The 27,097-nt window shown below is 43.2% G+C and overlaps 1 protein-coding gene across 1 annotated transcript in view; it reads right to left on the bottom strand.

The window, feature by feature from the left end:
- The window catches only part of LOC140740911 (vacuolar protein sorting-associated protein 4A), a 130,649-nt gene that overhangs the window by 69,515 nt on the left and 34,037 nt on the right, over nucleotides 1–27,097 (bottom strand). The window contains exon 4 of the mRNA XM_073070548.1: nucleotides 22,747–22,808. Within this exon, the coding sequence (XP_072926649.1) occupies nucleotides 22,747–22,808 (62 nt within the window). The remainder of the gene's footprint in view (nucleotides 1–22,746; nucleotides 22,809–27,097) is intronic.

The following is a 27,097-nucleotide window of genomic DNA, read 5'->3' as shown; positions in this document are numbered from 1 at the left end:
TTGGTGGATTCAGGTACACTGAATGAAAGGGACTACACATTTTTCTTGCAGGGAAAGAACTAAGACAAACTCCGCGATCATGGGAGTGGGTTTTGCTGTTAGGAACTCCTTGTTGCAAATGGTGGAGCCACCAGAAAATGAATCAGAATGACTTGTGACTCTCCACCTACACACCAGTCATGGCCCAGTATCTCTCAACAGTGTGTATGCCCCTACCTTGAACTCCACCACTGAGGCAAAAGATAAGTTCTATGACAAATTAGAAGCTGTTGTCAGGAATATTCCCAGTGACGAGCACTTCGTTCTCCTTGGTGACTTCAACACCAGAGTGGGAGCCAAAAACGATTCCTGGCCGTCTTGTCTCGGCCACTTTGGAATTGGCAAAATAAATGACAATGAACGTCTCCTGGAGTTCTGCTCCTATCACGGCCTGTGTGTAACTAACTCCTACTTTCAGATGAAGTCATAGTACAAGGTCTTATGGTGACATCCATGGTCTAAACACTGGCACCAACTAGACATGATCATCACCAGGCGCTCTTTCATCAGCTCTGTACTAATTACCCGCTCATACCACGGTGCAGACTGCGATATGGATCATGCTTTAGTATGTGCAAGATTAAACTACGTCCGAAGAAAATCTACCGTTCCAAACATACTGGAAAACCTCGCATCAACACAACAGAGATGAAAGTCAGAAAAGGTTGACCAGTTTACCAAGTCAGTACAGGGTCCTATGACTACCTCCTCACAAGGAGATACTGCAACAGAACAATGGTCATACCTTTGCAACACCATCCATGAATCAGCACTCTCTATCTTTGGAAGAAAGACCACAAAGAGCAGTGACTGGTTTGAGGCAAAGTCCAACATCATGACTCCTGTCATCCAAGCCAAGCGTGCAGCTCTCACAGAGTACAAGTGCTCACCATCCGACCAAACACTCCAGGCACCTCGAGCTGCTAGAAGCAAAGTGCAACAGACTGCAAGGAAGCGCACAAATGAGTACTGGCTCCAGCTCAGTGAGAACAATCAGACAGCAGCTGTGACAGGCAACATCAGATTGATGTATGATGGTATCAAGAAGGCCCTTGGCCCTTCGCAGAGCAAGGCAGCACCCCTGAAGTCATCCAGCGGTGAAATAATCACCGATAAAAGCAAGCAGATAGAACGCTGGGTAGAACACTACTCTGAGCTCTACCTGAGGGAAAATGTTGTTAGCTCAGCCACTGATGCCATTGATTGTCTACCAGTCATGGATGAACTCAACTCCGAACCAACCATTGAGAACCTCAGCAAGGCAACAGACAGTCTGGCCCCGGGGAAAGCTCCTGGCAATGATGGGATTCCTCCAGACCTGATCAAACACTGTAAGAGCTCACTCCTCCAACCTTTACACGAGGTCCTCCATCAGTGCTGGAAGGAAGGAGCCATACCACAGGATATACGCGACTCCAAAATTGTCACTTTGTACAAGAACAAGGGTGATAGGAGTGACTGCAACAACTACAGGGGTATCTCCCTCTTAAGTATTGTCGGCAAAGTCTTTACTCGTGTAACTCTAGCATGTCTACAAACTCTGGCAGAATGGGTCTACCCCGAGTCCCAATGTAGTTTTCGCGCAAGGAGGTCAACTGTTGACATGATTTTCTCACTCCATCAACTCCAGGAGAAGTGTAGGGAACAACAGAAACCCCTCTATGTCACTTTCATCGACTTGACCAAGGCTTTCAACCTTGTCAGCAGGGATGGGCTCTTTCAGATTCTCCTCAAGATCAGCTGTCTCCTGAAACTCCAAAGTATCATCAAGTTATTCCAAGACGACATGAGGGCTACTGTTCAGTATGATGGCAGCTCATCAGAACCCTTCACTACTCGTAGTGGAGTCAAACAAGGATGCGTGTTGGCCCCAATATTATTCGGCATCTTCTTCTCTCTGCTATTGAAGCATGCGGTTGGGATGTTGACAGAAGGCATCTACATGCACACCAGGTCTGATGGGCAGCTGTTCAACCCTGAGCGCCTGAAAGCAAGAACAAAGGTGTGAAAGTTCTTAATATGTGATATGCTCTTTGCCAATGACGCTGCTATAACCTCGCAAACCAAACAGCAACTACAAACTCGTGGACTGCTTCTCTAAGGCATGCAAGGACTTCGGGCTTACCATCAGCCTAAAGTAAATGTCCTTGCTCAGAACGTAGTGGAGACACCAGTCATTACCATTGACAATTACAATCTAGAAGTTGTCCACAAGTTCACATACTTGGGGTCGACCGTTAGCAACACTCTCTCCCTCGATGCTGAAATCAAGAGGCGTATCGGCAAAGCAGCAATGATCCTTGCTCAACTCTCCTCACCGGTCTGGGAGAATCCGAAACTCGCTACAAAGACCAAGACTGCTGTGTACAATGCATGTGTTATCAGCACCCTTCTGTATGGTAGCAAGACTTGGACCATCTACTCCAAGCAGGAGAGGAAACTCAATAGTTTTCACCTGCGCAGCCTATGGCGTATCCTCTGCATCACCTGGAGAGACAAAATTCCAAACTCTGAGGTCCTCCCCCACGCTGGACTTCCCACAAAGTTCACACTTTTAAGACAACGCATATTGCGCTGGCTGGTCCACGTCTGTTGTATGAAGGATGGTAGACTGCCAAAGGACATACTCTACAGAGAACTAACAATAGGCAAGAAGAACACTGGTAGGCCCCAGCTTCGCTTCAAGGATCTCTGTAAGTGCGACATGAAAGCCTTAAAAATCAACACAGAGTGCTGGGAGGATACAGCAGATGACCGCAACAAATGGCAAGGTACTCTTCAGCAACACCTAAGGCAAGGTGAAAGAGTGATCCTGAGTCAGTCTGAGGAGCGGAGAGCTAAACAGAGAGCACAGCGGACAGCTGACAATTCCATGACGCCCTACACATGCAGCAACTGTGGCAGAGCCTGCCGTTCTAAGATTGGCCTCAATAGCCACAGTCGACTCTGCTTGACAAACCAGTGACTACCAGAGGCATTACTCATGGTCGACCATGACCAATAGAGGCCACATCCAAGAAATAGGAGCAGGAGTAGGCCATCTGGCCCATCGAGCCTGCTCAGCCATTCCATAAGATCATGGCTGATCTGGCCATGGACTCACCTACACCTACCACCCATTTCCCCACAACCCTTAATTCCCCCGGGCTCTTATATGTGACTCTCCAGCAACCAGAGACCAACCATTGCGGATAAGGTGGACCCCATGAACACGTGGAGATTGGGACCATGAGGAAAGCCAGCGTACACTCCTTTCCCGGGTAATATCTTTTCTCTTCATTGACTGCTCATAGGAGGTCAGGGATTCTAGTAGGGTGAACACAGGTAGTTAATTTGTGAACCCAAATGCTTTTTAGTTGAGAAAATAGAAGTTACTTGTCGGTAAGTACAGATTCTCTGTGCCTTGCTGATCACTATTACAAGGGGTGATTCTGGTAACAAGTCCTTTCAACATTCAGTAGGTTTCAAGAGATCCCCCCCCCCCCCCACCACATTCTTCTAAATTGCAGTGATTACAGGACCAAAGCTGTCAAACTCTCCTCATATGTTAACCCCTTCATTCCCGGAATCATCCTTGTGAACTTCTTCTGGACTCTCTCCAATGACACTATACGAGGGGTGACTGATAAGTTTGTGGCCTAAGGTAGGAGGAGTCAGTTTTAGAAAACCTAGCACATTCATTTTTCAACATAGTCCCCTCCTACATTTACACAATTTACACATTTACAAGACGACCAATTAGTCTAGTGGTCGTGGAGCATACGGATCCCTTCTTTGTAGAAGTCAGCGTCTTGGACCTCAGGGGTGATTGATAAGTTCGTGGCCTAAGGTAGAAGGAGCTGAGTTATACAGCTCTTGTTACATGCACGTGCAGTTCAACTCTGAGTGATTATGCAGAAAGTTTGAAGTTAATAACTTGTGGTATTTCTGTTTCAGATAATTGAAAACTGCAAGTAAACACTGTCTGAGAAAATGGACAACATTGGCCTTCACGCAGTCATCCGCTACCTTGGTCTCAAGGGCTTATCACCCAAGGAAGTCCACGAGGACATGGACTAGGGGAGGGTGAAAAATAAATGTGCTAGGTTTTCTAAGATTGACTCCCTCTACCGTGGGCCACGAACTTATCAATCACCCTTTGTATAATCTGCCTCCAAATACCTGGAAACCACATCGACTCAACATCTTCCCAATCACTGAAGTCAGGCCTATAATTTCCTTTCTTCTGCCTCCCTCCCTCCTTGAAGTGGAGGGACATTTGCAATTTTCCAGTTCTCTGAAGCCATGCTAGAATCCACTGATACTTGAAAAAATTATCACGAATACCTTCATGATCTTTCAGACTTCTCTTTCTGAACCATGGGGAATAGACCATCTGGTCCAGTTGACTTAGCCAACTTCAGACCTTTCAGTTTCCCAAGCACATTCTCCCCAGTAATGGCAACTCCACACACTTCTGCCCCCCGACATTCTCAAACTACTGGCATCCTACAATGTCTTCCACAGTGAAGATCAATGCAAAATACTTACTCAGTTCATCCACTACTTTCTCATTTTTAATCTTTTTTATTGATTTAAAAATATATAAAGACAAATACAAATCAGAGGAGAAATTATATCAAATACATATTCCAATGGAAGTACAAACAACAAAAAAGGAGTGTGCACTGTCAAAATCATATATAGTATAATATTGAGCTCCTCAATATCCACTACTCCTCTTAACAATTCAAAAATAAAGATCAAAAATTACCATTATTAAGAAAAAAAATACTGAACTAACCTAAAACAAAAAAGACTGGGCATTCTATTTGAGGATATAATTACAAAAAAAAGGGGAAAATCCTTCCAGTCAAATCTGAAAAGCCATGGAGAAGAAAAAAGATTATCTAAAAAAGTGAAAAAAAAGTTTAAAAAAAGAAAATTTAAATCATATCAAAATACTGAATGAAAGGTCGCCAGGTTTGCTCAAATTCAAAAGATGTATCAAAAGTCCGACTTCTAATTTTCTCCAAGCTTAAACGCAACATAATGGAGGAGAGCCAGAAAAAAAAACAGTAGGTGGATTAAGATTTATTACCTAACTATCCATTTGCTCATTTACCAAATATGATAGATGTTATTTTTCAGCTTAAACCATCTCAAAAAGGATTGATAGCTATTATATATAAATGGCTCATGAATTTATGAATGATGTCTAATGATAAGGTTAAACATGCTTGGGAATTGGAACTTCGGGAGTCACTTTCAGATGATCAATGGAATAAAATTTATCATTTAGTCAACAATTCATCCATTTGCCTCCGTCATTCCTTGATTCAGTTCAAGGTAGTGCACAGGGTGCATATGTCAAAAGATAAACTAACACATATTTTTTCTAATCTAAATCCCACCTGTGATAGATGTAATGCTGGGTGGTTACCTTAACTCATATGTTTCAGTCTTATATAAAATTAAATAATTTTTTGAGAGATGTTTTTATAATGTTATCCAAAGTCATAGGTTTAGACCTACAACCTAATTCACTTACGGCAATTTTTGGGATCACTCCGAAGGAAGCAGGAAATGTTTCTGCTTCCGCTCAACATATTATAGCTTTTTCAACTTTATTGGCTAGGAGAGCTATTTTGTTGTATTGGAAAGATCCTAATTCATCCACCACTTTCTTGTTGTTCCCCCATTATTACCTCTCCAGCATATTTTCCAGCGGTACAATCTCTACTCTCGCCTCTCTTTTACACTTTATATATTTGAAGAAACTTTTGGCATCCTCTTCAATAGTATTGGTTGGCTTATCTTCGTATTCCATCTTTTCCTTATTAATGACTTTTTAGTTGCCTTGTATTGGTTTTTAAAAGCTTCCTAGGACTCAAACTTCCCACTAATTTTTGCACTATTATACGTCCTCTCTTTGGCTTTTATCATAGCCATGAGTGCATCATCCTGCCTTTAGAATACGACTTTTTCTTTAGGATGTACCTTTCCTGTACTTCCAAAATGCTCCTAGAAATTCCAGCCATTGCTGCTCTGCCATCATCCCTGCTAGTGTTCCCTCTAAATGGTTTTGGCCACCTCCTCTTTCATGGCTCAGTAATTCCCTTTACTCCACTATAATACTTATACATCTGACTTTAGCTTCTTCTCAAACGGAAATGTGAATTCTATATTATGATATATACAAATTTCCCCTCTTGGGTTCCAGCATGGACCTGTTTTTCCCAATCTACCTGTATATTGAAATCCCCCATCATGACTATCGTAACATTGCCCTTTTGATGTGCATTTTCTATCTCCCGTTATAATTTGTAGACCACATTTTATTACTGTTTGTTGGTCCGTATTCAAGTCCATCAGGATCTTTTTACTTTTGCAGTTTCTTAGCTCTACCCACAACGATTCTACATCTTCCAACCACCTATTTCTAATTACTTGAATGCATTTTTTAACCAACAGAGCCACCCCACCCCTTTGGCTAACCTGCTGTCCTATCTATACAATGTGTATCTTTGGACATTAAGTTCCCAGCTATAATCGTCTTTCAGCCACAATTCAGTGATGCCCACAATGTGTACATGCCAATCTGTAACTGTGCTACAAGTTCATCTACAGTGGTGCTACGAAGTTTGTGAACTCTGTAGAATTTTCTCCATTTCTGCATTAATATATCCTAAAATGCGATCACATCTTCACGTAAGTCTTAAAACTAGATAAAGAGAACCCAATTAAATAAACTAACACAAAAACATTATACTTGTTCATTTGACTCAATCTATGGGTAGATAAACAAAGTTGGGACCATTACTGGACCTGGTTTTTGGAATGTAGCCAATCAGGAGGAGGGAATTATGTCTAGACAATGTTTAATTGGACAAATGGATGGTCCAGTGTAGGAGAAAGGATATAGCTGAATGGCAGCAACTTTAGGAGCATTGATTTAGAGATTTTGAGGTGCAACATGACAGCTTACTGAAAGTGGCAACAAAAAAATACAAGATGGCACAGAAGATGATCATACTTCAGAGCCTCCATCTTACTCCCACCTCACCTTATGAAAATCCCAACCATCCCCTCTCCTCTGGGACCACCAACTCTCTTCCCTCCTGATCCCAGCTCTAAACTCTGCCATCTCTTCACCATTTCCTCCAACCTTCCCTCTCAAAGCAAAACATTCTGTCCTCAGCAAGCGTCTTGCCTAAGTACCCCACAGTAAGTTCCGCACCTACAACGAACCAAGCTCTTCTTCCATCCTCTCCATTTTTTAAGCCCACTTCTTCGGCAAAAATTCCACACTGATGACCTTTTCTCCTGTCTCCAACCCTCTTCCGCTTCTTGGACACCCCACTTTGGTTCTCTGCGTGCTCTGGATCTTTTCATCTCAAATGCTGACGAGCCATCAGCCAGCTCAAATTCAGCACTCCTTTTCTCCTCAAACCTTAACCCCTACAAACACACTGCCAACCACTCTTTCTGCACCAATCCCAGCCTTACCACCTCTGGAGACAAACTCTCATCCAACATCTTTTATAAATCTACTGATTATACCTCTTCTCACCCTGTCTCCTGTAAAAATGTTATTCCCTTTTCTCAGTTCCTTCGTCTCCACCGCTTCTGTCCCCAGAATGCAGCTTTCCTTCTTCAAAGAGTGGAATAAATAAAAATAGAGAAGGGACAAACAGAGCAGCTGTTGTTGGTAGTGGGCCAGTGGTGAGGGTGGGAGGGGACAGTCTTTGGCTCAAAGGTGGTTTCGGCTCTGGATAAGTTTCTGTACCATATAGCCTACTGTCGTAGTAACGCAATATTGAGCATGCACTATTAGGCACCTATTGATCTGTATATATGTGTTTAGTTCAGGTTCCGTAAGTAAAAAACCCATTAACTTAGCACCAGTCACTAGTGTTTTTAATTATAGTTTTGTTGTGTAACCGGTCACATACACAACAAATTGGCGACGAGGTTAATGAACCTCCATTGTATCGGAACGCCGTGTTTTAATTGATAAACGGCACTTGGAAGAAGAGAGTGAGGCTGCGAATCCAAAAAGGATAACGGAAGGGCCGCGGGTCGAAATGTCCAGGCAAGACCACTTCTGAGGTATCTACAGAGATACCAGCAGAGATCTTTCACACAACATCACAGTAAAGGGATGGCTAGCGCAGAGTAACACAGTTTCCAGTCTTTTCAGTGGGGAAGGAGCAGTTGTCAGTGTGTCAGAAAACACTAATGTGTGGCTCACGAGTTGTGATTCCTCCCATGTTACGCACCAGAGTGCTGGAGGAACTACACAAGGGGCACCTGGATACTGTGAAGATGAAAGGTCTTGCCCCTGCTTATGTGTGGTGGCCAGGAATCGATAAACAAATTGAGGACGTGACCAAGATCTGCTCTGGATGTCAAAAGATCCAGAACACAACACCACAAGCCCTCTCCATCTGTGCGAGTGGCCCTCATCACCATGGCATCAAGTGCACATTGACTTTGCTGGACCATTCATGGACTCTCTTTTTAATTGGCGTTGATGCACATTCCAAATGGCCAGGTCGTCAAAATGAAGACAACCACATCAGAAAAGACCATTACAGTGCTGAGGACCATGTTCACTAGGAATGGCATAACGTAGCAAATCTGCACAGACAATGCATGACAATTAGTCTCTGAAGAATTCCAAAGTTTTGTGAAGAACAATGGAATCAAGCACTTCACATCTGTCCCTTATCATCCATCCACAAATGGCTTGGCAGAAAGATTTGTGCAGACATTCAAGAAAGCCCTCAAGGCAAGGGACAGCAAAAATCAACTACTACAACTCAAGATAGACAACTTCCTCCTCGCCTATCGTAATGCAGTACACGCAACCACTAACCAGACTCCAGCGATGATGTTTCTAAACAGGAACCTAAGGTCCCATATGGATCTTCTCAAAACAAATGTACGGCATGATGTAGAGGACAGACAATAAAAACACTTGAATGCTAAGTCAACACAGAGCTTCAATGTGGGACAGTCAGTTCTTGCACGGGATTACCAGACTGAAAAGTGGCAGCCGGGTATAATTTCCGCCATAGACGGGCCACTTATGTATAGAGTACAGGTGGGATAGAATGTATGGAGACGCCATGTGGATCAAATCCAGAATGCTCAGGTGGAAAACACAACAACATCTTGTTCGAAGCAAACACTCCTGATGCGACTACATCAACCTTGCCCACAGATAAGCCTGTCATCAGTGCTGAGAATCCACCTGATGTACCTGTGAAGACTAATTCCCAGATCAGACGTTGCAGGGCAAACATTATCCAGAGAGGCAGAGAAGGTCCCCCAGAGACTTCAGTTCACGTCACTTTGTTATAATTTCATATTATTAAGTTACTAATTAAACAGTTGGTGGGCATTTGTATATTAAGGGTACACATACAGTAACACACACAAAATGCTAGTGGAGCACATCAGGCCAGGTAGCATCTATAGGGAGAAGCACTGTCGAAGTTTCGGGCTGAGACCCTTCGTCAGGGCTAACTGAAAGGAAAGATAGTAAGAGATTTGAAAGTAGGAGGGGGAGGGGGAAATGCAAACTGATCGGAGAAGACCGGAGGGGGTGGGGTGAAGCTGAGAGCCGGAAAGGTGATTGGCAAAAAGGATATAGAGCTGGAGAAGGGAAAGGATCATGGGACGGGAGGCCTAGGGAGAAAGAAAGGGGGAGGGGAGCACCAGAGGGAGATGGAGAACAGGCAGAGTGATGGGCAGAGAGAGAGAAAAAAAAAGGAGGGGGAAAAAACTAAATATATCAGGGATGGGGTAAGAAGGGGAGGAGGGGCATTAACGGAAGTTAGAGAAGTTAATGTTCATGCCATCAGGTTGGAGGCTACCCAGCCGGTATATAAGGTGTTGTTCCACCAAACTGAGTGTGGTTTCATCTTGACAGTAGAGGAGGCCATGGATAGACATATCAGAATGGAAATGGGACACAGAATTAAAATGTGTGGCTACTGGGAGATCCTATGCTCTGTCCCCCAGTTATTGAAGGGTGTGAGGGAAGAGAAGTAAGTGCAGTTACCATTTCAGAAGGTGCTCAAAAGGCTAAAAGACCTAAAGGTACATATGGTACCTAGACCAGATGAACTGCACCCTAGGGTTCTGAAAGGATAGTGGTAGAGATCTTTCAAGAATCATTGGTCTCTGACATGGAGTCAGAGGACTGGAAAACTGCAAATGTCACTTTACTCTTTAAAAAAGGAGGGAAACAGCAGAAAGGAAATTATAGACCAGTTAGCCTGTCCTCAGTGGTTGGGACAATATTGTATATTTGTTGTATATCTTACTGTACATACTATTTATTACAAATTCCTATATAATTCTCATGAGAATGATTCCAGGAATGAAAGGGTTACCGTATGAGGAACATCTGGCAGCTCTTGGGCGATATTCGCTGGAGTTCAGGAGAATGGGGGGGGGGGGGGGGATGTTAAAAGGCCTGAACATATTAGATATGGCAAAGTTATTTGCCATGGTAGGGGAGTCTAGGACAAGAAGGCATGACTTCAGGATTGAAGGATGTCCATTTAGAACACAGATGCAGAGAAATTACTTTAGTCAGAGGGTGGTAAATCTGTGGAATTTGTTGCCACGAGTGGCTGTGGAGGCCAAGTTATTGGGTGCATTTAAAGCAGAGATAGATAGGTTCTTGATTAGCCAGGGCATCAAAGGGTATGGGGAGAAGTCTGGAGAGTGGGGCTGAAAAGGGGGAAAATAAAAGGATCAGCCATGATTGAAAGGTAAATCAGACTTGATGGGCCAAATGACCTAACTCTGCTCCTAGGCCTTATTCAAGTCATGTCAAGTCAAGTCACTTTTATTGTCATTTCGACCATAACTGCTGGTACAGTAATAAAAATGAGACAACGTTTTTCAGGACCATGGTGTTACATGACACAGTACAAAAACTAGACTGAACTACATAAAAAAAAACAACAGAGAAAGCTACACTAGACTACAGACCTACACAGGACTGCATAAAGTGCACAAAACAGTGCAGGCATTACAATAAATAATAAACAGGACAATAGGGCAAGGTGTCAGTCAAGACTTTGGGTATCTTCTGGACTAAAGAACGGAGTTTCCAGTCCACCACCATTGACACTGCCTTCATCCTCATCTCCGCCATTTCCCGAGCATCCACGCTTACCCCGTTCCTGCCACCTTAACACTGATAGAATTCCTCTTAGCCTTACATACCACCCAATGAGCCTCCACGTCCACATCATTTTCCACAAATTCCACCAACTCCAAAAGGATCCTACAACCTATCATATTTCTCTCTCTCTCTCCCCCCCCCCCTCTCTCTGCTTTCCCCAGGGATTGCTCCCTCCGATTCCCTTGTCCATTCATCCCTCCCAGGACTTAACCCTGAAAGAGGCCAAAGAGCTACACCTGCCCACTCATCTCCATTCAGGGCTGCAAACAATCCTTGCAGGTGAGGCAACACTTCACCTGCGAATTTGATGGGGTCATCTATCATGTCAGGTGCTCATGACACGACCTTCTCTACACTGGTGAGATCTGTTGTAAATTGGGGGACTGCTTCGTTGAGCACCTCTACTCCATTTGCCAAAAGCTGAACTTCCTGATGAACAAACATATAGTTTCTGATTCCCATTCCTGTTCCAAAATGTCAGTTCATGGTCTCCTCTTGAGCTATAATGAGGCTACCCTCAGGGTGGAGGAGCAACATTTCATATTCTGCCTGGGTAGCCACCAAACTGATGGCATGAATATCGATTTCTCCTTCCATTAAATAAAAATTCCTCCCCTCTTCTTCTATTGCTCACTCTGGCCTCTTAGCTTTTACCTGCCTATCACCTCCTGCTGGGTTCCACCTGCTTCTCTTTCTCCTATGATCCACTCTCCTCTCCTATCAGTTTCCTTCCTCCCTTCCTTTACCTTTCCTACCCACCTGGCTTCATCTATCACCTTCAAGCTAAACCCTTTCCTTCCTCTCCCTCCCACCTTATTCCGGCGTATTCCCTCTTCCTTTCCAGTTCTGAAGAAGGGCCTCAGTCTGAAATGTTGACTGTTTATTTCCATAGATGCTGCCTAACCTGCTGAGTTCCTCCAGCATTTTGTGTGTTGCTTCGTATCTGCAAAATTTCTCACATTTACGTCTAGTATTCTTGTTAGGATACCAAGTATAAAAGCAGGAAAGCATGTTGCAACTTTGTTAGGCAACACTTGGAGCGTTTATGATCATTGCACTTCAGGAAAAATGGGATCGCTTTGGAGCAGTTATATACTATGCTCTCCGGACATGGCTTTCATTAGAGTACTAACTTATAATTGAAGGCTACAGGCCTAGCAGTCAGTGTGAGACGTGAGCCAAATAGCCTGTTTCCATCCAGTATGACAAAAATAAGAAAATCTGCAGATGTTAGAAATCCAAAGCAACACACATAAAATGCTGAAAGAGAGGAATAAATACACAGTGGTAGGTGATAGGTGAAACCGGGAGAGGGGAAGGGGGTGAAGTAAAGAGATGGGAGGTTGATTGGTGAATGAAATAAAGGACTGGAGAAGGGGGAATCTTATAGGAGAGGACAGAAGACCATGGAAGAAAGGGGGAGGAACACCAGTGGGAGATGATAGGCAGGTAAGGAGATAAGGTGACAGAGGGAAACAGGAATGGGGAATGCTGAAGTAGAATGGAGGAAGGAAGGCACTATCAGAAGTTTGAAAAATCGATGTTCATGCCATCAGGTTGGAGGCTATCCAGGAGGAATATAAGATTTTGCTCTTCCAACCTGAGTACAGTCCATCCTGGCAGTAAAGGAAGCCATGGACTGACATATCGGAAAGGGAATGAGAAGTATAATTGAAATGGCTACCAGGAGATCCCAATTTTTGTGTCAGGCGGTGCTCTGCGAAGTGGTCTCACAATCTATATCAGGTCTCACCAATATACAGGAGGCCAGACCATGAGCACTGAATACAGTAATGACCCCAACAGACTCGCAGGTGAAATGTCACCATACCTGGAAGGACTGTTTGAGGCCCTAAATGGTGGTGAGAGAGGTGGCGTAGAGACAGGTGTGGAACTTGTTCTGCTTGCGAGGATAAGTACCAGGAGGGAGATCAGTGGGGAGGGATGAGTAGACAAGGAAGTCGCACAGAGAGTGATCCCTGCAGAAAGTGGGGTGGAGGGAAATATGTGCTTGGTGGTGGAATCCCATCGGAGATGGTGGATACTGGACGCAGAGGCTGGTGGGATGGTAGGTGAGCACAAGAGAAACACTATCCTTAGTGTGGCAGCGCGGAAGGATGGGATGAAGGCAAATGTGTTCAAAATGGAAGAGATGCAGGTGAGGGCAGTGTTGATGGTGAAGGATGGGAAGCCCCTTTCTTCAAAGAAATACATCTCAGTTTTGGATAGAAAAGCCTCAACCTGAGAGCAGATCTGGCAGAGGTGGAGGAACTGGGAGAAGGGGATGGCATTTTTACCAGTGACAAGGTTAAAAGTGTTAGAGTCCAGATAGCTGTTTGTCAGTGAGCTTAGAAGATGTCTCTGTAACTGAGCAAAATTCTATCACATGATTATTAATCAACTCCTCCTCATTGCACAGCACCACATCTAAATTGTCTTTTCACTTCTCAATCAAAATCAAATAAAGACAAGTTCAGGAAATACAGAACAAAAGCAAAATGCTGGAAACACTCAGCAACATAAGCAGCATCTGTGGTAACAAATACCCTGCATTAGTTTGGTTCCATGGTCACAGAGTCATACAGAAGTACAGTACAGACACAGACCTTCAGCCTCCTATCTAGTCCATGCTGAAACCATTTAGACTGCCACACCCACTGACCTGCACCAGGACCATAGCCCTCCATACCCTACAATCCATGTACATATACAACCTTGAGTGCGCATGTACCACTTGTGCTAGCAGCTCATTCCACTCTCACAACTCCCTGACTGAAGAAGTTTCCACTCATGTTCACCTAAAACTTCTCACATTTCACCCTTAACCCATAACCTCTGGTTGTAGTCCCACCCAACTTCAGTGGAAAAAGCCTACTTGCATTTACTCTATCGATACTCCTCAAATTTGTATACCTCAATCAAAGCTCCTCTCAATCTTTGACATTCTAAAGAATACAGTCTTAACCTATTCAATCTTTCCTTATAGCTCAGTTCCTCCAGACCCAGTGTTATGAGTGATGAACAGACCTGATGGAAAATGGGGTGCAGAGTTAACCTTCCACCCCCCCCCCCCCGAGAACTATGAACTATTGCTGTTGCTATGCTGCTACTGATAGAGAGAGAGAGATGAAGCCTAAGAGGGAGAGAGAGACTGTTGGTCTATTGTATTTTGACTCTTCCTGGATTATTTACCTTTCACTACAAGGACTTTACTTTGCTCGTTAACATTCCTCAGGAGACAGCAGGAGCGGCCTGATTTGATGGACACAGTCATTCAGAGTTGATGGATAGCTGAGTTAGTAGGGATAAAAGACAGGTCTGGAGAGACACCCTTCAGACACACCAGTGGACACTGACTGAGTGTTGTGCACCCACAGAAAGGTGGGGGTTTTGGAGGCCGAATCAGGAGATTGGTCAGTAAAGCTCACAGTGTGAGAGCAGGGCCGGTGGGGACTTGTGTGTGTGTCCACTCATGCCAGAGTGACGAGTCCACCACAGAAGAACGGTCTAGCTGAAGAAGAGGGGTCATAACCGAATGGCCACTACAACCCGACGGAATCAGAAAGCAACAGGTTTGCCTGCTGCAGCTGTTACATCTCGCTCTCTCTCTCTCCCCAACGATTACAACACAACAACCATAACTACCTCAGCATGTATGAACTGAACTTTATACTTTTCTATGACAATACAGTTACCCCTAGACACCGATAAAGCTTGTGTATTATTGCTTATTATTATTCCTACACTTTTAGGTTTATTACTGCTAACTTGTTTTATATGTATATTTGCATTTTTGATGCTGTATTGTGTAGTTTACTACTAAACACCTTTAGTTTTGGTACCACCAGACTCCAATGGATACTTCTATCTTTGCTGGTCTGACACCCAGTTACGGGGTACGTAACAAATTGGGGCCTCGTCTCCGGGATTTGATTACCAAATTAGGGGGCCAGTGAATCAGGATAGAAGTTCCTTATCTGATCTGGTTGTGTGGATAACCAGACAGGAAACCAGCAGAGATGGAAATAGACAAATTTTTTTAAAGACCCGACTTCGGGGGGCATTATAGGATGCCAGGAAGGCGGAATTAGTGAGCATTGCGAAACAATTAAATCTCTCGGCGGTGAAATCGACGTTGAGAAAGTTGGAAATACAGAGAGTAATAGCTGAGTATTATGTATCCCAAGGTGTGTTCCCGTCGGGGGCATTGAAACTGTTCCCTGAGAGGAAACTAGCCAAGGGTGAGGTTCAGTTACAGATAGAAAAATTAAAGTTGGCTGAGGAAAAGGAGAAAAGGGACCATGAGTTCCGGCTTAAGGAAGAAGCTGAAAGGCAGAGAGTAGAAGCTGATAAGCAGAGGGAGGAAAGAGAGAAAGAGAGGCAGCATGAGCTGGAAATGGAGAGGTTAAAGGCATTGCAGGGAAGAGACTGGGCAGCAGACCCAAATGAGGGGTTCAAGATTGGTCAGGAGACCCAGTTGGTACCTCCATTTGAGGAGATGGATGTCGATAGGTACTTCCTCCATTTTGAGAAAGTGGCTGTGAATCAGAACTGGCCTGAGGGGAAATGGGCTGTTCTGTTACAGAGCGTATTTAGGGGGGAGGCTCAGCAAGCGTATTCGGCATTGTCTATGGATGAGTCTAAGGATTATGATGAAGTAAAGAGGGCTATATCGAGGAGTTACGAGTTGGTGCCAGAGGCATACCGACAGAAGTTCTGGAACTTGAGAAAGCCATGGAACCACATGTATTTAGAGTTTGCCCGTGAGATGCAAATATATTGGGATTGGAGGTGTGCTTCAAAAGGGGTCAGTGGAAATTTTGATAAGCTGCAGCAGCTGATGCTCATCGAGCAATTTAAAAGTTGTATCCCTGAAGGTATGAAGACGTACTTGGATGAGAAGGAGACAGAGACTCTGTCTGCGACTGCCAAGTTAGCAGACGAGTATGCCTTAACCCACAAGACAAAGTTTTCCTCAAATAAGAGCTACCAGAGAGGACGGTAGAGAAAGCCCACCGGCTAAGGCAGAGAATAAGCCGGGAGCTAGTGGAAAAGGTAAGGAGGAAAAACAGGCTGGCAGGAAGGTTCCTAGCTTTACGTGTTATAATTGTGGGAAAGCTGGTCATATAGCATCTAAGTGTTTTGCTCCGAAGAAGGAGACAGGAAAAGGGAAAACAGCAAACCTGACGGGTTGTATTGAGCCGGTCAACAGATCGATGAGGAAGGCAAAGTTAGATAGAGCACAAGAGGGGCGTGAGAAGTTTATCTCGGAAGGGACGGTGTCTGTGAAGGAGGGTGAAACCCCAGTTCCAGTGCGGATCTGGAGAGATATTGGGGCTGGACAGTCCTTGATTTTAAGGAAGGTGTTAGATTTTCATTCTGAGACTGAGACTGGGGAGGTTGTGTTAAGGGGTATCGGAAAAGGGACTGAGGCCGTACCTTTGCACAGGATATTTCTGAAATGTATCTGGTATCTGGACCAGTCGAAATAGGGGTGCAGTCGAAACCACCGATGGACGGCGTGGACATCCTACTTGGTAACAATCTGGCAGGTGGTGACGTGTATTCAGCAGGGAAATTAACAAGTAAGCCTGTAAGTGCTGAGGACCCGCCCATAGATTCCAAGATTTATCCCGCATGCGCAATAACTCGCAGCATGTCTAGAAAGGCAGCTGAGACAGGAGCCAGTTTAAATGAGTCCAGTGATGATTTAGCAGAGACATTTTTACCAACCTTGTATAAAAAGGGGTTACTGGATGAGGAGGAAAAGGATAGTGGGGCTAAGGAGAGTAAAGGAGAAGAGGTAGATCTACCATTAGCAAGGAGGGACTTTATAAAGGAACAGAGATGTGATGAGGAGCTTGTGGTGTTGAAAGAATCAGCTTTTTCTGAAGCAGAGATTGATAAGGAACCAGGGGGATACTACCTGAAGGAGGGAGTGTTAATGAGGAAGTGGAGGCCAACCACAGTGCCAGTCAATGAGGACTGGGCGGTGGTACACCAGGTGGTGGTTCCGAAGGTCTATCGGGATGAAATTTTGAACCTGGCTCATAAGGTACCCCTACCTAGGTGGACATTTTTGAGTGAGGAAGAAGGTTATGGAGGCACAGAGTAAAGATGAGAAACAGATGAGGCAGTTAGAAGGTCCAGGGTTGGATACGGAATACCTGTCTGGTTTGACAGAGCTGTTTTCAGTTGAGGAATTTAAGTGTGTTCCCAATGATGTAAGGGTAGTCCTAGATGAAAAGGATGCCGCTACCTTGAGGGAGTCTGCTGGGTTAGCAGACAGGGTTGTTTTAACCCGCAAGGTTGAGTTTACTCCGAAGGGGAGTTGCCCAGAGAGTACCTGGGAGGATCAGGGGAACTTAGAATTTGAAAAGGGGACTGGTATTGAAAGCCTAGAAGAGGCAGATGTCCTGTTTGCTTGTGTTCAGGATGTGAAGGATGTGGAGTCACAGGATACTGAACCTTGTGTGGAAGCTCAGAAAAAGTCTGCGGTATCTGATTTAGTTGAAAAGGAATGTAGTCCTTTTGGGTCAGATAGACTTGGTTCAGTGAAGAAAGGGTTAATCTTGGCACCAGTAGAAAGTGAGAATTCTCTGTCACTTGTGATAAAAGTTGGTAATGAGATGAAAGCTGATGATGTGAATATTATTGAAGGAAAAGGGAAAAGTATTGTTCCTAGACTTTTGAATAAAGAAAATTTAAAGTCAGGTTTGGTGTCAGAACTGTTGACAAAAGTGAAGGGACCGTTAACTGAACAAGGGTTTGTTAACAAGGTGCCTGCGAATCAATTACAGTTTGTTTTGAAATTTAAGGATAAACAACTTACTGATGTTGTTCAAGGATGTGATTTGGAGAGACAGAACTTGAAGTGTTGTTTTAACCAAGAGGGATCACCTGCAGATGTTAAACGAGAAACTAATAGAATTAAAGATCCTGAAGATAAAATTAATGACCTGCTTAAAATTAATGAGTGGTGTGGAAGTTCAGCAAATGGGCTTAGTTTGGAAAACATTGGTGATAAGCTAGCTCATGTGAAAGGAGTCTGTGAAGGCCTATTCCACACTGGTGAGCACGCTAATCACGTGAGAGTTAAGTGGAAAAGAGGCAAAGGTTGACCAAATGCCACTTTGAATAACAGGATCTGGTTTTGCGGGAATTTGACTTTTTGTAAGACGAAGCATGTAAAAGATAAAAACACCATGGAAGATTGGCTGTTTGAATGTTAAGTTTAAAAGTAAAATATAAATTAGTATTTGCACAAACTTCTGTAATGTGTTACATGGTAATCACACATGTATTGGTTCACACTTTGTAATATACACCTAAGCTAAGAACACAACCCATTGGTATTTTTGGCTAACATGAAAAATAAAAATAGGAGGTTATTAAGTTGGAGTCTGTTGTTACAAGAATTCAATATTAAAATACATGTAAAGGGGAGTGATAATGTAATTGCTGATTGTTTATCCAGATGTTAATTTGAAAGTGTATCTGTATTATTCTTGTAGTTAAGACCACTTCTGTATTTTGTTAAATTCTGTAATTCTGTAATATGCTTTATTAGTTAATTTTCACCCTGGTGAAAATTTCCAGAAGGATGGGGGTGTTATGAGTGATGAACAGACCTGATGGAAAATGGGGTGCAGAGTTAACCATTTCCACCCCCCCCCCCGAGAACTATGAACTATTGCTGTTGCTATGCTGCTACTGAGAGAGAGAGAGATGAAGCCTAAGAGGGAGAGAGAGACTGTTGGTCTATTGTATTTTGACTCTTCCTGGATTATTTACCTTTCACTACAAGGACTTTACTTTGCTCGTTAACATTCCTCAGGAGACAGCAGGAGCGGCCTGATTTGATGGACACAGTCATTCAGAGTTGATGGATAGCTGAGTTAGTAGGGATAAAAGACAAGTCTGGAGAGACACCCTTCAGACACACCAGTGGACACTGACTGAGTGTTGTGAACCCACAGAAAGGTGGGGGTTTTGGAGGCCGAATCAGGAGATTGGTCATAAAGCTCACAGTGTGACGGCAGGGCCGGTGGGGACTTGTGTGTGTGTCCACTCATGCCAGAGTGACGAGTCCACCACAGAAGAACGGTCTAGCTGAAGAACAGAGGGGTCATAACTGAATGGCCACTACGACCCGACGGAATCAGAAAGCAACAGAAGGTTTGTCTATTGCAGCTGTTACATCTCACGCTCTCTCTCTCTCCCCCCAACGATTACAACACAACAACCATAACTACCTTAGCATGTATGAACTGAACTTTATACTTTTCTATGACAATACAGTTACCCCTAGACATTGATAGAGCTTGTGTATTATTGCTTATTATTATTCCTACACTTTTAGGTTTATTACTGCTAACTTGTTTTATATGTATATTTGCATTTTTGATACTCTATTGTGTAGTTTACTAATAAACACCTTTAGTTTTGGTACCACCAGACTCCAATGGATACTTCTATCTTTGTTGGTCTGACACCCAGTTACGGGGTATGTAACACCAGCAACATCCTTGTGAATTTTCTCAGTACTTGTTCAACCTTGTTTACATCTTTCCTGGAGGTAGATGATCAAAATGGGACACATACATCAAATTAGGCCTCACCAACATTTTATACTTCAACATAACTTCCCATCTCCTGTAATTTAATTTATGAAGGCCATGTGCCAAAAGCTTTAACGACTCGATCTTCCTTTGATGCCACTTTCAATAAGCACCTGTATTCCCAGATCCCATTGTTCTACCACATTCCAGAGTGCCCTACCATTCACTGTGCAAGACCTACTCTGGTTGGACCTACCTAAGTGCAAAGCCTTGCACTTGTTTGCTTTGAGTTCCACCTGCCATTTTTCAGCCCATTTTTCCAGCTGATGCAGATCTCTCCGCAAGCCATGATAGCCTTCCTCATTGTTCACAACATCCCCTATTCTAGTATTATCCACAATATGCTGAACAAGTGTAACGCCCTGGTTAAGCTTTTACTGCTAATGCTGTAGGGTACTTCATTTAATAATTTTCTGCAGAAGTAGTGTGTTCTGCTGGTAATGTTTCGATTACCATTAAAGGTAAGGGGTTATGATGTTCAGCCTAAGAATGTCATGTCAGCCAATCAGGATGAAGATTTGGAAGAAGATTCCAGAGAAAGCAGGGGGGGGAAAAGTTTTGTTATGAACACTAAAGGAATCGAGGTCCTTTTTCTCAGCAGATGAGAGAGAAGGCAATTGGGAGAACCAGTAGTAGGATCCAATTCAATAGAGTCCGAGACAGAAAGTTCTATCGGTGAATAGGAGTACATGGACACCTCCAGTTTTTGGAGGATTTGAGCTCCAACTTTGTGCACATTTGACTTGTATAATTATAATAGTATGATGTTATTTCTAGCATGTTGGCAGTATTTACACAGAATTCAGATTGGGGTGTGGGTCGTCGAAACATCCCGTCTCTCTGAGTCTGGTGGGTACCAAATCATAACTGACCCTTAGACATACAGAGTTCAAAAAAAGGTGGTTTTCTCAACAATCAGCTTACTTGCTACCAGCTGTGTTTCTAGAGAGGCCTGGTAAAAAGGGGTTTCACAAGTTAACCACATTATTATCCAGATCATTGATATAGATGACAAAGGACCCAGCACCAATTCCTACAAAACTCCATTAGTCACAGGCCTGAAATTTCTTGACTAGCCTCCCATATGACAGTGGATTTGATTTGACTTTGACACTGATCAACAGAAAAAGAGTTTTCCGTGTCAAAGTGAAAACAGTTCTCTACAAAGTTATCTAAATTAATTACAAATATAAAACACAAAAGCCTACTGGCAAACTCTAGCTGAGATTTCATGTGAGTTTTTTCCCCAACAGTGGCTTTCTCTTTGCTATATTCCCACAGTTGTGGTATGTGCATGTCTCTCCCATCTCAGCCACTGAGGTTGTCATAGGTGTCTTGGTGGCCTCCCTTATGAGTCCCCTTCTTGCATTGTCACTCAGCTTTTGAGGACAGTGTGCTCCAGGCAGATTTACAATTGTGCCATATTATTTCCATTTCTTGATGATTGACTTATCTGTACTCCAAGGGATATTCAGTGACTTGGAAATTTTCTTGTATCCATCTCCTGAACTGAGCTTTTCAATAACTTTTCACAGAGTTGCTTGTAGTGTTCTTGTCTTCATGGTGTAGTTTTAGCCAGGATACTGACTCGCCAGTAGTGGGCGCTTCCAGACACAGGTGTATTTCTAGAGTAATCAATTGAAACACCTTAACTGCACACAGGTGATCTCTATTTTACTAATTATGTGACTTCTAAAACCAATTGGCTGCACCAATGATGATTTGCTGTGTCACATTAAAGCAAGGTGAATACTTATGCAATCAATTATTTTCTGTTTTATATTTGTAATTAATTTAGATCACTTTGTAGAGGTCTGTTTTCACTTTGACAGGAAAGAGTCTTTTTCTGTTGATCCTTATTAAAAAAGCCATATTAAAGCCAGTGATTCAAATATAAAACATGAACACTTCCAACAATGGGTGAATACTTTTCATAGGCACTATATGCACCTTATTTTTTCTCTTAACCAGGGCCTCGATACCTCTTGAAAACCAAGGTCCCCTAAACCTGTTATCTTTACTTTTCATTCTGACTGGCATACTTTGTACTCTGAAAACTTCACTTTTTAAGGCCTCCCACTTACCAAGTATACCTTTCCCTGAAAACAGCCTGCCCCAATCCACACTCACTAGATCTTTACTGTTGCTGGTTCTAGGTTAAATCTCCTGTTGTGTCAGCAAGACAATTACAAAGAAGGCGAGAGTCTTCAATTACATACCAAGTCTCCTCAAAATCCAAATGCAATATAGCCACTGTCACGACTGTGGCCTCACACCAACACCTCCTGTTCCCATAGAACCAGGTGCTGAGTGGGACTCCAAATTAACAGAAAAATGAAACTCTTGCAAATTTCTTCAGATATACAGCAGAGAGCTTTCTAACTGGTTGCATCACCATTTAGTATGGAGGGGCCACTACACAGTATTGGAAAAAGCTGCAAAAAGTTGTAAACTCAGCCAACTCCATCACAGGCACTGGCTCCCCAGCATCGAGGACAGCTTCAAAAGGCCTCAAGAAATCAGCATCCATCACTAAGGACCCCCATCAGCCAGGATATACATAACCTCTTCTCATTGCTACAATCATGGAGGAGGTACAGAAGCCTGAAGACACACACTCAGTTTCAGTAACAGACTCTTTCCTTTTGCCATCAGATTTCTGAATGGAAAATGAACCCATGAACACTTGCTCACTTTTTGCACTACTTTAACTTTACATACTGTATACGTCTTACTGTAATTTATAGTTTTTTTTATTATGCACTGTTCCACAAAACAACAAATTTCACAACATATGCCAGAGATAGTAAACCTGATTCTGATTCTGACCCTATTGCTCTACTCAGCATCAAAGGAGCTGGCCTACTGACTCTAGCACATGATATGGATCTCACTCACCCATCAGCTGCTCCTGCAATTTCTTCTTCTCAGGATTTTCTCCTTCACTGTCGCTGTCACTCCTGAGAAAACAAAAAATCAAGATTTGAGTTACAGCATTCTTATTCACTGGGTAGGAAAGCAAATAAAAAGAGATGTTAAGCTAACGACAAATAGAAAACTAATATCTACAAACAGCTATTGACAAGCAGAAATTGCTAAATCTAGGGACCATTTGTTTGCTTGATTGAGGGCAGTGCCAACAGCTCTCAGGCAAATCTGCACCATACAGGGTAAAGTAGGTAAAGCAGCCTACTTGCCTAGCAACCCAACCACCCTAAACAGTCATGCATCCTACCTCCCACTATCAGTGCACGGTGGCTGCAGTATGCACCATCTACAATCTCCACTGCAGTTATTTGCTCAGACAATCTGGTAAATACCTCTTACAGCAAGCAGCAGGAACCAGGGAACACCATCACCCATCAGTTTCCCAAGTCACACAAGACCCTGGCTTAGAAATACATCACAATTAATCAAAACCATTACGTTCAAATCTTTTTTTCCCTCCAACAACACCGTGGGAGGAGCTTCCATAGAAGGATTCAAGCGGTTTGAGAAAGTGGCTCACCAGCATCTTCTCAATGACAAATAGGCCTTGCCAGTGACATCCACATCCCAAAAATCCAAACGTCCATGACAAAACACAAAAGGAAATGAACCTAATACACAAACACATCAGCCTGCTAAACAGATTCATCTATACCATAGGTGTCAAACACAAGGCCCGCAGGCCATATCCGGCCCGGCGTACAATTATATCCGGCCCGCGAGATCATTTTAGATAGATCTATTATTTTAATTATTAATGGCCCGGCGATATGAAGCGCTGATAACACACAAACTACAGATCCCATAATGCAGCGCAACAGCTGCCAATAGGCTACCCGGGAACATTCCCGCGTCAAGCGTCTGTTGCTGTATACAATGCTATTCTGAAGTCAAAGCTAACCCCTAATATTGGCGAAGAGAAAAGTTGATTCTGAAAAAAAGAGTCTTTCAAAACCGATGAGTATATGTTTACTGACATTGCCGGTAAACCCGTGTGTCTTATTTGTGGAGTTAATGTGGCTGACATAACAACACATCTCAGCGTCTTAAACCTTCAGCTCCAGGGACCTGACCGCATGATCACTGACATGCATGATGCAGTGAAGGCATTTTAAGTGAAGCTGCTCTTATGGGAGACACAAATGCACCAGTGCAACTTGCCTCATTTTCCCTGTTGCCAAGTAATGTTGAACCAGGTCGGCGCAATGATGTTCCCAAATGCGCACTTTGCTGATAAACTGAGCGCACTTCGCACTGAGTTCGCACGGCGCTTTGGTGACTTTAAAGCACAAAAAATTAATTTCGAGCTGCTTCGCAACCCATTTGCCGTCGACATGGAAACTGCACCTGTACAGATTCAGATGGAGCTGATAGAGCTGTAGTGTAATGGGACACTAAAGGCAAAGTATGACACTGTTTTACAGTTTATTCGCTCCATTCCTGAAGCAATGCCTCAGCTCCGTCTACATGCGGCTCGAACCTTGTGCATGTTTGGTAGCACATATCTGTGTGAGAAGCTTTTCTCAGTGATGAAGATTAACAAAACATCACACAGGAGTCGTCTCACTGATGAACACCTGCAGTCCATCCTGAGAATCTCCACAACACAGAACCTTACACCAAACCTAAACGAACTTATTGCCAAGATGCCAAGCATCCAGCTCTGACAAAACGGCATAAGAGCAAAGAAAACTGAGTGTTTTGATTTGTTGTTGTTTTAACTTTTGCTGAAAAGCACAAATTTTATTTATATTTTCAGGGTTTTTTTGCAGCATGCTCATATTTCTAACTTGTATAATACAGGAGATATTTTTATGGAGAGTAAAATATTTAAGTTATTTAAAGTTTTAGGTTATTTTTTCTGGAATAATATTCCTGTCTGTTTTTATTCATATTTATGTTCAAAAAATTTTTAGTTTTAGTGTGTTCAATAAATGTTTATCCTGTTCGGCCCGCGACCTAAAGTGTGCTTTGAGTTTTGGCCCCATGTGCAATTGGGTTCGACACCTCTGATCTATACAGTACCCCATAGGTCAACCAGCATCTCTCTGCTCTTATACTTTTAGAGAAACTCCTCTTCTTTGAGCACTGATGAACAGAATGTGGAAAACCAGTAAAAGGACAGAAAGATACAGCATTTTTATTTACTGGTGTTGAATTGATAAGTTTTGAACATTCAGACAAACCTGGATATTCTGGTTCACTGGTGACAATGTGCAAGTCTAGCAAGCAATTACAAAAGCAGCCTGAAGTATATAGAGCTCTGGTGAAACTGCAGCCATACAACAGAACAGCAGGCCCTTTGGCCCAACTTGTTTATGCCAACCAACTTGCTTACCTGAGTTAGTGCATTTGCTGGCACATAGCCCATATCCCCAAACCTATCCATGTCTGTTTAAATACCTTTCAAGAAGTGTAATTATATCTGCCTCTATAACATCTTCTGGCAGCACATTCCACATCTCCACCACCCACTTTGTGAAAAAGTTCACCCTCCAGGACCACCCTCTGTCTCCTATCTCCAAGCCAATCATGTATCCAATTGGCTAGCCCATGCTGGATAATGCATAATCTAACCTTTTGGAGCAGCCTACCAGGCTCACCTTGTTACGAACCTTGCTAAAGTTCATGTGGGCAACGTATAGAACCATGTCCTTATCAGTCTTCTTGGTCACCTCTTCAAAAATCCTAATGAAATTCATGAGGATTCCCATGCATAAAAGCATACTGGAACAAGTGTAGTCTCCCCAATCAAGGAAATACTCATGATAAAGTCAGGGCAGTGAAAGATCACCAGTTCATTCCTGGTTTGCTGATGAAAGATTATTAACCTTCCAAACATAACAGCCAAGAGTTTAGGTACGAGATCCATAGACAGCTGATAGGGTAGATGTGGATTTCAGTGTCTGGAACTAAAGTATGAATAAAGCACTAAGAACCAAGTTGAAAAGAAATTTCTTCTGCCAGAGTGGTCATTATTTGGAAACTAAGGGTAATTGGATACTAAGGGAATCATGAGATGACACGTGTGTTGCTTATCATGGGATAATGTTTTATATAACCATATAACAATTACAGCACGGAAACAGGCCATGTCGGCCCTTCTAGTCCGTGCCGAACGCTTACTCTCACCTAGTCCCACCTACCTGCACTCAGCCCATAACCCTCCATTCCTTTCCTGTCCATATACCTATCCATTTTTTTTTAAATGACCCCTGTCTTAATGCAGGAAAATACCTGCCACAGTCTTTCTGAATGACAGAGTGGTTACAAGGCACTAAATTACTCACTCCTGTATTTACCTCTTCTATTACCCCCAAAAAAGCCTCAGGTTGTGAATGTGTAGAAATCCATTATGAAACATAGAAACATAGAAAATAGGTGCAGGAGTAGGCCATTCAGCCTTTCGAGCCTGCACCGCCATTCAGTATGATCATGGCTGATCATCCAACTCAGAACGCTGTACCTGCTTTCTCTACATACCCCCTGATCCCTTTAGCCACAAGGGCCAGATCTAACTTCCTCTTAAATATAGCCAATGAACCGGCCTCAACTGTTTCCTGTGGCAGAGAATTCCACAGATTCACCACTCTCTGTGTGAAGAAATTTTTCCTCATCTCGGTCCTAAAAGGCTTCCCCTTTATCCTTAAGCTGTGACCCCTCGTTCTGGACTTCCCCAACATCGGAAACAATCTTCCTGCATCTAGCCTGTCCAATCCCTTTAGAATTTTATACGTTTCAATAAGATCCCCCCTCAATCTTCTAAATTCCAGTGAGTATAAGCCTAGTCGATCCAGTCTTTCTTCATATGAAAGTCCTGCCATTCCAGGAATCAATCTGGTGAACCTTCTCTGTACTTCCTCTATGGCAAGATTAGGGGACCAAAACTGCACACAATATTCTAGGTGCGGTCTCACCAAGGCCTTGTACAACTGCAGAAGAACCTCCCTGCTCCTGTACTCAAATCCTTTTGCTATGAATATGTATTGTATAAGGGCTAAGAGTGTTGTAAAAACAAGCCTGAAGGCTTTGTGTGTCAATGTGAGCATTCGTAACAAGGTGGATGAATTGAATGTGCAGATAGTTATTAATATGATATAGTTGGGATCACAGAGACATGGCTCCAGGGTGACTAAGGATGGGAGCTCAACATCCAGGGATATTCAATATTCAGGAGGGATAGACAGGAAAGAAAAGGAGGTGGGGTAACATTGCTGGTTAGAGAAGAGATTAACGCAATAGAAAGGAAGGACATTAGCCT

The sequence above is a fragment of the Hemitrygon akajei genome, chromosome 17, assembly GCF_048418815.1.
Source record: "Hemitrygon akajei chromosome 17, sHemAka1.3, whole genome shotgun sequence".
In the NCBI taxonomy this organism is placed as follows: domain Eukaryota; kingdom Metazoa; phylum Chordata; class Chondrichthyes; order Myliobatiformes; family Dasyatidae; genus Hemitrygon; species Hemitrygon akajei.
The sequence above is the reverse complement of the archived record's forward strand: the minus strand, read 5'-3'. Positions and strand labels throughout refer to the sequence as shown.